This window comes from Cryptomeria japonica, chromosome 4 (genome assembly GCF_030272615.1).
Source record: "Cryptomeria japonica chromosome 4, Sugi_1.0, whole genome shotgun sequence".
NCBI classification, from domain to species: domain Eukaryota; kingdom Viridiplantae; phylum Streptophyta; class Pinopsida; order Cupressales; family Cupressaceae; genus Cryptomeria; species Cryptomeria japonica.
In genome coordinates this window covers 702,137,938-702,149,873 of record NC_081408.1, presented here as the reverse complement: position 1 = coordinate 702,149,873, position 11,936 = coordinate 702,137,938, and the positions used below count along the sequence as shown (strand labels likewise).

The following is an 11,936-nucleotide window of genomic DNA, read 5'->3' as shown; positions in this document are numbered from 1 at the left end:
CCAGCTATGTAGACAATCATTGGTACAAGAATGCCGTCAAACCCAAGTTAGGTTTGGAGATGTTTAGCGATTATTTACATGGATTAGGGTTGCTCCTAAAATTGAGCATCCATCACTCTTCAATATGCTTCAATGATGTTAACTTTTGTATTAATTGGTTGCAAACTTTCATTTTCTAATTAATGTCTCCACTATATATTTAAACCATTAAAAGTAAATCAATCATCATCATGTTTATCTACTCTAAGGTTTGTAGTATTTAGATTTCCAAAAAAACACTCAAATCTTAGATGAATTTAAAGTCATTGGATATCAGAATGTCCCTAGACTTATCTAAACTAAGATTATTAGAGTTTTATGTGTTGAAGATTAAGGTGTCAAGTGTTGAATTAGCAATAAGTATAAAGAAGGCATATGTTATAATTTAGACAATGGTGAGGTCTATGTTAGAGCGAAAAATGTAATCAGCAAATTATTATTAAGTACCTATTTACACTAGCATGTTTAAGCTTACTAAGGTCATGTTCATTTTTGTGTCTCAAGTCATAATATTAAGACACGTGATGATCTAAAAATATCTTATCTTAAGGTTTATTCTAGGGTTTCAACCTTGTGTTTATAATAAAGGTTTTATTATATATTGTAACAACTAATCATAATTCCATCAATAGAATTCTCAAGCTTCATGAATTTTTTTTTTCTTTTTCTGTTACATGATTACATAATTTGGTTGTTGGTGACCTCAGGAGATGTGGGTTTCAATCATCAACTCAATTATAATATTAAGGCTCTAGATCTATATTATCTTTTTTTTTCTTAGAATACTTCAAATCCCTAAGATCAATTGTCAAACTACTAAAATTATGTGTAATAATATTGAGCATACTTTTTCAAGGTTTCACAATTCAAGCATATAAATTTGTATAAAATAAAATTTAGATAAGTTTTTATCATTCTTCTTATCTGCTGTTACACAGCACACCCTCACTTCCCTGACAAAAAATTTCTTCTAAAAAGGAAAGTTTAATAATGGTCATTTTGCTGACAACTCATTTCTCACTCTCTTGAAGAAGAGGATTATGTCACACAAGCCCTCTAATGCCTGGATACCTTCTGTTTAGCCTCTGGTTCAGGTGCTCAACAGGAGAAAAAACAAACATTTCAGGAAATCATGCTCAAGTTAATTTAAATATCGCCAGTAATCACCAAGAATGCAGTAGTAATTTTAACTTAAATTTTAGCAAGTGATTTATGAGTTCCTCAACATTGGTGGCATTTATAAATGCCCAAGGAAAAACATAGGCACTTCCATGGGTACACTAAGCTACAAAATTCCAAAAAAATATATTAGGCAAAGTAATGAAATATTACAGTACTTAAAGACAACCAAAAAAAATTAGTGAAAAACAATGCAGTTGAAAATTTGCCTAGAACATACCGAGGGTATATTAAATCCATTCTTGGCTGAGGATAACTTCTCCCTTTACAAGAAGAGACACTCGTTGAACATCAAACCTGTATACAGAAGCCATCATTATAGCTAATCTTAAGAGGCACAGTTGTAGCAGTGATGAAGCATTAGCCAAGCAGGCATGTTAACAAAGAAAAAACTCAAACAACAATATAGATAGCAGCCTAACACTATGTACTTCACAAACAGAATAGAAATGCAAATGATAACCTTAGCTAATGAGCAGAAATTACAAGTACATCTTCATTATTTTTTAGTTGGATTAAAGCAATCAAATTATAAGTAACACGAAACAGTGCAGAAAGAGACATGCTCAAAGAACAAACTGCTGAATATTATGAAACTACCTAAACCACAAAAAAACTAACGTCACCTAGAGGCATCCTGCTGTCTGTCTACTTTGAGGTTGCTTTCAAGTATTCAGGAGTTTCAAAGACTTGTCAAAGCTTATGGAACAGTACTATTAGCATAAAATGTGATTACTGATGCACCAATAAGTGCAAATAAACTGCATGAACCACACCAATAGCCATAATACTGTAGTGTAAAAAATCCTTATTCAATGAAATTAACAGAATCACATGAAAAAAAGAAAAGAATCCAGTAATCACCTAATGTGTAACTTTTCTTGTTCGATGAGATCAATTGACTACTAGCAAATATGCATAAGATAATTTTTTAGGGTACGGAACAGTACTATTAGCATAAAATGTGATCACTGATGCACCAATAAGTGCAAATAAACTGCATGAAGCACACCAATAGCCATAAATACTACTGTAGTGTAAAAAATTCTCATTCAATGAAATTAACAGAATCACGTGAAAAAAAAGAAAAGAATCCAGTATCACCTAATGTGTAATTTTTCTTGTTCGATGAGATCAATTGACTACTAGCAAATATGCATAAGATAATTTTTTAGGGTACCCTCTGGCTCTTTAGCTTTGGTACTCTCTGAGATATCAGCGGATCCAAAGACTTGCAAACGCATCCATATACCAATAGCATGCATACCTGTTCCAGATGCAGCACCCTAGAAGTATGGCAACTAAGCTCTGCAATAATTTAAGACACGATAATTTAAGCTCAATCCAGACACAGTTCTAAAATGTCAAAGAACACAATACTGAAGCCAATAACAACAATTAACAAGAACACCAACAGTTAAAAGACAGTTAAGAAATATAAAACTCTCTTAAAATAAAGAAATGCAAGGTTTGAACTTCTCCCTCTGACATAAATTAAAATGTGTTTTGTGCTGCCATACCCACTAGCTGTATAAAATAAATTTGGAAACTACAATTTTATCATTCTTCTTACCTGTTGTTCCACAGCACACCCCCATCCAGCTGAACCTTTCACTTGCATTTCATATGTGCGAATAGACAAACTACTTCCCCTAAACACTGCCAAAGTATCCAAATATATTTTTCCTCTTACAAATTAAAAATTACATAATTTCTTCTGATGAAAATTTTCTTCCATACAACGAAAGTTTAATTATGATCATTTTGCTGACAACCCATTTGTCACTCTCTTGAAGAAGAGTATAATGTCACACAGGCTCTCTAATGCTTGGATACCTTCTGTTTAGCCTGTGGTTCAGGTACTCAATAGAAGAAAAACAAACGTTTCAGGAAATTATGCCCAAGTTAAATTAAAAATGGCCTATTGGCAAAATTATTAAGTATACGGTTTTCAGATTTATCACACAGATATTTATTAGAGGTTAATGGCTACAAGTTTGCAACTAGACCAGCAATCACTAAGAGTGCAGTAAGAATTAACTTAAATTTAACTGTTCTTAAGAAAGGGAAAGACAATATGTAACCATTTTAAGGAAAAAAGCTTCAAGATTTTTGGACTTCCTCAACATTGGCGGCGTTTAAAAACGCCCAAGAAAAAACATAGGCACTTCCATGGGTGCACTAAGCTACAAAATTCCAACAAAAACAGATTAGATAAAGTAATGAAATATTACAATACTTAAGATGAAACCGGAATGAAAGAGTTAAAAAACGTTGAAGTTAAAAATTTGCCTAGAACATACCAAGGGTATTGTAAATCCATTCTTGGCTGAGGAGGATAATTTCTCCCTTTACAAGAAGAGACTCTCATTGAACATCAAACCTATTATTTGATGAGGAGAAAGAAATTGCTTCGCTTTACAGAATTTATAGCTCTCACTTGAGATTCCCTCACTTTTGTACTCTGAGAACTCATTGAAAATGCGAAGCTCTTCTTGGCTGGAGAATAAGTGGTTTTCCTCCTTCGCAGATGATGCTCCGAGCAGCAGAGAATAAATGCATATCCCGTGCCAAACTCGTTCCTAACCAGGCATTTGATTGTTGAAGATGAATCCTTAACCTAATTATTAAAATCATAAACTCAATAAGAATCCATCAAAATGTCTTAAATGTGCTAAGAGTGGAAATCCATCAAGATAAGCATATGGTTGCAGAGCTCACCAAGCAGAATCCTCTGAATGATCTTATTATTTGACTGTTAAAGAGGTATGCCTAGCATGTAATATCATACTAGGCCTCGATACCTGTATACAGAAGCCATCATAATAGCTAATCTTAAGAGGAACGGTTGTAGCACAGATAAAGAATAAGGCAAGCAGGCATGTTAACAAAGATAAAACTCAAACAATACAGATAGCACTATGTACTTCACAAACAGAAGACAAATGCAAATGATAGACTTAGTCCAGAAGAAGAAATTACATGTACATCTTCAGTCTTTTTTAGTTGCATTAAAGCAATGAAATCACAAGTAACACAAAACAGTACAGAAAGAGACATGCTCAAAAAACAAACTGCTGAATATTATAAAACTACGTAAACCACAAAATAACATTTCATCACCTGGAGGCATCCTGATGTCTGTCTACTTTGGGCCCCCCTTCAAGTATTCAGGAGTTCAAAAGACTTGTCAAAGCTTATGGAGCAGTTTACATACATCTGGATTCTGATAATACAAAGCACAGGCAGTGTTAGCATAAAATGTGGTCACTGATGCACCAATAAGTGCAAATAAACTGCATGAAGCACACCATAGCCATAAATACTACTGTAGTGCAAAAAATTCTTATTCAATGAATATAACAGAATCACATGAAAAAAATAAAAGAATCCAGTATCACCTGAAGTGTAAATTTTCTTGTTCCATTGCATCAATTGACTACTAGCGAATATGCATAAGATAAGAGTTGAGGGTACCCTCTGGCTCTTTAGTTTTGGTACTCTCTGAGGTATCAGGAATTCCAAAGACTTGCCAAAACCTTAGTGTCTCGTCTGCTCCAGCTGATGCAACAGTATACCCATCTGGGCTCTAAAATACAAAATATAGTGAGGGTTATAATAAACTGATTGAAACAATGCATGCATTAAAATGTATCCATATACCAATAGCATGCATACCTGTGCCAGATGCAGCACCCTAGAAGTATGGCCAGTAAGTTCTGCAGTCTTTGCCATAGATGGGTATTTCCATAAGGTCAATTGATTCTCACTATACCCATGTGAACTCAAAAGCTCACGCTCATGCCTATTCCACAACAACGCACAAACTGAAGAGTTGGTGGCAATGGTATTTAGGCATGCTCCAGTAAGACTATTCCATAACTTAATAGATTGGTCTGCAAGACCTCCACCAGATGCCAAAAGATTGTGCTGGAAAGGGCACCATGCCAAGGCTGTAACTGCATCAAAATGTTCATCAATCCTGTGAAGATACTGATTTCTAACATTAGAGGATGACATGCTCTTGTCCCAGATGTGAAGCAAGTTGTCACTGCCTCCACTCGCAAGTTGCTGGCCAGATAAGGACCATTTCAATCCACAAACTTCCTGCTCATGGCCTCTGTATGTCTTAACATTGGAATTACGGATACGGACATCATGGATAATTATTGAACTGTCCCTACCACCAGTTGCAAGAATAGTGTCATTCCAGGAAAGTGAGCCTACACGGCCATGATGACCTTTCAAGGATCTCAACTGCATTCAATGCGATAGCACTGCCATGTTATTAAGGTGGCAATTGAAAACAAACAAATAAAAGTAAGACATCAAAGACTTTGTTTTCTTTACCTGTCGATTACATGTGGAGTCCCATATCTGTACAGAAGAACTAGTCAATCCAATGGCAATGTGTTTTCCATCAGGTGCCCAATTGACACTGCTTACTGGACCAACATCATTATCTACTGTCAATAGCTCAGAAGTAGTGCTTGTGTTTGCATCCCATAAGTAAACTGCATTGCCAAGTGCTATAGACAAAATATTGCTGTCACTCCAATCCAGCAGATTCAAATGATTATCATCAACAAGATCTGGGGCATCCAAAGTTCTCTCTGCATGCTGCACACAACCGCATTTCAAAGACAAAAATTGCAATTAAGATAAAGATCCACAATTCTTATTAAGCTAGTTAGTCAGAGAACTAATTCAAGTAATACTGATGAATCCTTAGTAACCTATAAAACACCTTATCACAATAAAGAAATTAAACCTACACCCATCCTATTAGAAGAGTTGCTCAAAAAATCTCAACCTTAGCACCTAAACCCCGTTATACTTAATAATCTATGTGATCTTCCAACACATTAAACTGATCAATCATAAAGGGTTGTTCAGCGTTAACAATAACATCTGAAATTGAGATGTCTTGGAATAACAGATAATATAAAACCCAGAGTCTATAATATCTTCTTGGACTGACTCATGGAATCCTAAGCTAATTGGAACTACAATTTACCAGGTCTTCAAACAATCCTTAACTAGTTGGATGGTCGATTCAATCTAATTCCAGAGTAAGCCATCAAAATGATCACAAAACAACAAAATCAATGACAATAACAAGTTTACTACATTAGTGGGCGTTCCCGCGGAACCCTAGAGCCACTTGGGCGATCAATTTATATAAATAACCAAACCTAATGAATCTAAAAATAGTAAAAACACTAAAGTATTCACCAATAGAATCATTATTTGGAAAGAACAAACAGGAATAACCCTTACTTGAGGTATGTTGCGGCTCTGTGATCTGCTAGTTCTGACTATAGTATCAACAGAAGGAGTTTCGGAGTAGATGGATTGCAAGCCCTGTCCAGAGGGCTTTCTACTAAAGCTCAAAGTTCTTGACATCTTACTAGAATCCATCACCAAACTAGCTGCTGGCTCCCTGTCATATTCTTTCTTGGAGGGTTTTTTCCCAATGATGTTGCTTTTATTTACCAGATACCGAGCCCAATCAAAATCTATGGAACTTCTGTTGGCAATAAACCTGTCCCCCTGCAATGACAACCCAACGATTATCTCAACACCCACAAAAAAACCTAAAATGTGCTGTATTTCTATAAGAAATAAAAGGGAAGCGCAATACACACATTTTGTATTGGAGTTGCCAATTGCTTTCGCAGAGGACGTGTGATCTTAGGCCTTCTGGAAAGAGTACTGATCCTTGGTGTTTGAGGTGACCCAAAAGCCTTCTTCATTGTTTACAATTGAAATAAAACCTGTAATTCACAACAACAACACAAAACACAAAACCACAAAAAGAAAACAAAAACCAAAGAAATGCAAAGAAAAAATAAAAATAAATTACAATACACAGGTACTCAATATGTTATCAGTTTGCAGTCTCTTAATGAGGAAATTGACGAGCAATACGATAAAGCCAGCCTTAATTTAGCCTAAGCCTGCAACCACCAAATTTGAAATGAGTCGATGGGAAGGAAAAGATATTGAAGCCCATGGATTATTTGTATGGGATTTTTTTCAAATTTGAAATTAGTGACGGTTGATCTATATTGGATGTCGGTCCCTTCAGAGCTTCATTGTTCAGTTAAAAATTATTGTATATGACAATTGTGTAATTTATTAATTTATTTTAATTTTATTTTCATTCAAATATGTTTAATTATGAAAATTGTAACAATTTAATTTATCTAATTTGTTATTCTTATGTTGACAGACTTTAGAAAATACCTCCTCTTTATGTAACAAATATAGTTAAAATTGTTTTTTTTTAATATGGTTTGAAATTATCTAACACTACCTTAACCATTATTTATTTTAATATGGCTTGGTATTTGGTATTCAATTTTATAAGCTTGTCAATAGATGCAAAATTAAATATTGATTTAGATGATTTATTCATTTTATAAGCTACTCTTTTAAGATAATTATTGAGTTGACGAAATTCAACTTATTATATAAATTGCATAGTATCTTTCAATGAGTCTCCAAATATCCCATAATGCTTTGTGAGCCAAAATGTTAACCTGCTTCCATTCAATCTGTAGGGAAATATTAGTTTCATTAATCCAAATAAGAACATCAAAATCAACTTTTGTCATTTCTAGAATCTAAGGGAAGATCTATTTCAACTATACAATATCTCACTAAATTTCTTCTCTAGATCATAAATATAGTTTAATTCTTCTTGAACCTTACGATATAAAATAAAATTATATCAATAGGTTTGGGTGGAAGTGAAATCAAATCCTTGGTCTTAGATTAGTAGTCCATGTTATGTTCCTATTATATCCAATTAAAGGCTCTTTAAATTTGTAATATTGATAAGTGAAGGAATTAGAATTGAAGATGAGGATTGAATGGGGCCAACCAAATATTGCATGTAAGATATCAATTGGTATACATTTTGTTTCAATTGCTCCTTAGTTCATTTATCTTTATTCATTTTTTGAATGATTGCATCAATAGAAAACTTTATTTTCTCTTTTACAATTTTTTTTTCTTTTTGCTACTTTAGTAACCAAATAATCATATAGTTACATTTCCCCTTCCTTTTCGCTACAAAATGAGATACAACTTCAATATATAAAATTCCCTAAGAATCAACAGTAATAAAAGATCTTGACATAACATTCTTGGGAGGAGAAGGTTATGCAAAGAAAGGTGCAACTTTTGAAAAATATTCCACCACTATCTTTGTGATAATGTTCCTCCTCATAAGAACTTGGTAAACCATATCAAAGCACAATTGTAAAATGATCCCCTTATGTATCTACCTCAATTTAAACCTATTCCTTTATATAACATTGCTTTCAGGAGAACTTCAAGGATATACAAGGATTTTTTAAGATGGAATCTTTCAAGATTCTTGAGGTAGAGGAGTCTCAATAAGAGGATGTTCCCTTGGCAAAGAAGGAGATTCCAAAAGAGAAGAGTTATGCACTAATGGAGGTCGTAACCTATATTAGGGTCCAATTAAGCCTCCAACTCTAATATATGATAAAGTAGACAATTGAATAAATAAATTTCCCCATGAGGATACAACTATGGTTGTTTCTACACTCAGTTAGAAATAGTTTCAGAGAATACTTTTAAAATTGAAGAGGGTCCAACAATTCCAAAAAGGATAAAGATGAAATTTTGGAGACCTTAACAATCAAGAAAAGTCAATCGAAGATTAACAAAACAAAGCTAGGAGAGAAAGCTCAAAGAGGACGTAAACCAAACACCTAGTTAAGCAAGAGATTGTTGGGATTGCAAAGAGTCAGTTGGAGATTGTTAGTAATACAAAGGAACAAATGAAATTGAGAATGGGAAAGGTCTTGGCCTCGCCTAGGTCACAATGAGGTTTCTAAAGTGGAATTTCAGGGATGCCAATGCCCCCAACAAGAGATGCTTGATCAAGCAACAACTTGATCAAGCTAAAGTGGATGTACGTTTACTTCAAGAGACCAAGTTAAACTCAAACAATTAAGAAAATTGATGGACAAATGGAAGTAATGGAAGACCTATTTTTTTGTATGTTATTGGGGTTTCTAGGGATCTCAATTTATTATGGAATCCAAGAAGCGTACAAGCGATGTAAGTGGATAGAGATTCACACTATGTGTTGATGGATATTGCATTCGATGACTTATAAAATTATTTTTTCTTTTAAATGTTCATGGACCAAAAACAATTAGGAGCAAAAGAGAGATTTGGTCAAATATCATTAATATTCTTGCAGGCCTAGGAAATGCAAATAAAATCATTAGAGAGGATTTGAAAGCAACTCTAGATAGTTATGAGAAACGAGGTATCCTAAGGATATTAATGCAATCTCAGTTAGATTTCCAATAATTCATTAATCAGAATCACCTGTTAGATGTAGTCCCACGAAATGGATGTTTCACTTGGGCTAATAGATGGTTTAGTTTCACTGGAATTGTAGAAAGGCTAGATAGATTCTTCCTGGCTAGAAACTGGAATGATTTTCTTCAAACCTTCACATCTATCCTCCTAGTGTCTGGATCAAACCACTATACAGTATTACTGGATTTTAAACCACATGATATCTGTAAATAATGCTCCTTGAAGTTTGAATGTGTGCAGCTTCGTGATAGATCCTTAGATGAAGAGATGACTTGATGATCATTGGTTATGCTTCTTGTGGAAGCTACTAGACTTTTTGCCTTTACAATAAACTCATCTACATAAAACATAAACTAAAAGAGTAGAATAAATTAACTTTAAAAACAGTTTTGAGGAGAAGAGTAGAATCAAGGATGAACTTGTTGTTCTTAATGAGAGTGTTATTCAAAATGAGATGGGGGAAAGGACTACCAATTCGAAAAATCCCTATCAATAGAATACATTTAATTACTGAGAAGGAAAGAGGTCTTCTGGTGTCAAAAATTCAGAGAGTGTTGGCTCAAAAATGGGATAAAAATATGAAGCTCTTTTACAACTTGGTGATTTCTAATAAATTTAGAAACACGATTGGTGAAATCAAAAATGGCAATGATGACACCATGGTTTCAATGAAAGATATAGATGAGGAGGCAATGAACTATACTCAGTCTCTCTTGAATGGACAAGGTGTTGATGATGGAGAGATCAAAACGGGGATATCGATGAATATCCTCGCCTTAATTAATAGTGTTACCAATCAATAGCTTATGAGCCCAATCACAAAGTTCGAAGTCAAAACAGATACTTTCCAACTTGGCCCAGATAAAGCTTTGGGACTAGATGATTTCTCGACAAACTTCTTTCAACATTTTTGGTTTGTGGCAAATGAGGATATTATGTTTGTCATGGAAGAATCAAAGATCTAATAGAGTTATATTGAGGGATCTTAATAAGAACTTTATTGCTCTCATTCCAAATAAATCCAAAGTTGAGGTGATGGGAGATCTCCATCCAATGTCCCTTTGCAACATAGTCTACAAGATTATTATAAAGGTAATGGCAAACAGGCTGAAGCATGTGCTACCACTCATTATTTAAAAAGAGAAGAGTGGCTTTATTTCAGGTCGATCTATAGCTAAAGGCAATATTCTAGCTCATGAGGCTATCCATGCACTGAGGAAAACAAAGGTGGAAAGGATGATTTTGAAGTTTGACATTAGCAAAGCTTATGATCAAGTGGATTAGGGGTTTCTTTTGGATGTTATGGAGCATTTTAGATTTTTTTTAAGATTGGATACAGTTGGTCTTAAGAGTTGCATATCAACTATGCATTTCTCAATTGTCATTAATAGGAGCCCATGTGGCTTCTTCTCTTCTTATCATGATATTGATCAAGGTGAATCACTCTTACCCTTCCTCTTCATTATTATGGTTGAGGCTTTGAGTAGGAGGACCATTATTGAATGTTGTTTGCTATGATAGAAGGGTACTTTAAGGTTGCCCTTGGTGTTGAGTCCTCAGCTAAATACGCCAAGATGTGCAACCAAAAAGATGCCAATTTTTTTTGGCCCCCATCAAGGAATTTTGCGCTCATTGGTCCGAAATGGTTGTCCAACCCTTTGGGTTGAATTCCCAAGGAAAATCCAACCTAAATGGTTGGTACTTCCCAATGTAAAACATGTGATGAGCGCCAAATGTATTGCAATATCTTTCTCTCCCTTTCCCACCCTGATTAAATGCTTCAAACTCAAGTCAAACTCAATGTCCTAGAAAATATATATACGTGAATTATAGCATTTAAGTATAAGTCACATAATGTAGATTCTAGGTTTTTGAAGATCATATAAATTTTCAAACAATCAAATTTCAGTAATTTGCACGCTCCTCTCAGTATTCTCCATGTCTCTCAGTCTCTCTCTCTCTCTCTCTCTCTCTCTCTCTCTCTCTCTCTCTCTCGTCTCTCTCTCTCTCTCTCTCTAGCTCTCACCCACTTGTTTTCCCTCTCCACCTCACCTTCCCTCCTTACCCACACCTCTATCCCTACCTCCCTTCCTCTCTTTTCCTCTCTTATTCACTCTCTCAGTTCTCTAGGTCTTCACCTCTCCCTTGACCATCCTTTATCTCCCATCTCTATGTTTCTCCCTCCCTTCCTATCTAGGTATATAACTTTGCATCCATGTCTCATTACCCATCTCTCTATCTCCCTCTATCTATCTCACCTCTCTTTCCCCCTCTAGGTGTCTCATCTATCTATCTATCACCTCTCTAGTTCTCTCCCTTTCTCTCCATCTCTCCCTCCCTCCCTCCCC

The 11,936-nt window shown here is 34.8% G+C and overlaps 1 protein-coding gene across 1 annotated transcript; it reads right to left on the bottom strand.

Annotated features, from left to right (window-relative positions):
- Positions 1-850: 850 nt before the first annotated feature.
- On the bottom strand, positions 851-7,208 carry LOC131043490 (cell division cycle 20.2, cofactor of APC complex-like). The gene is made up of 13 exons (XM_059219429.1): positions 6,867-7,208; positions 6,484-6,771; positions 5,569-5,838; positions 4,897-5,475; positions 4,620-4,807; positions 4,342-4,444; positions 3,940-4,022; positions 3,303-3,838; positions 2,792-3,066; positions 2,323-2,526; positions 2,083-2,215; positions 1,439-1,979; positions 851-1,324 (listed from the first exon to the last, which is right to left on the bottom strand). Exons 1-5 carry the CDS (start codon positions 6,972-6,974, stop codon positions 4,661-4,663), a joined length of 1,392 nt encoding a protein of 463 aa, XP_059075412.1. The 5' UTR covers positions 6,975-7,208; the 3' UTR covers positions 851-1,324; positions 1,439-1,979; positions 2,083-2,215; positions 2,323-2,526; positions 2,792-3,066; positions 3,303-3,838; positions 3,940-4,022; positions 4,342-4,444; positions 4,620-4,660.
- Between the last annotated feature and the right edge of the window lie 4,728 nt (positions 7,209-11,936).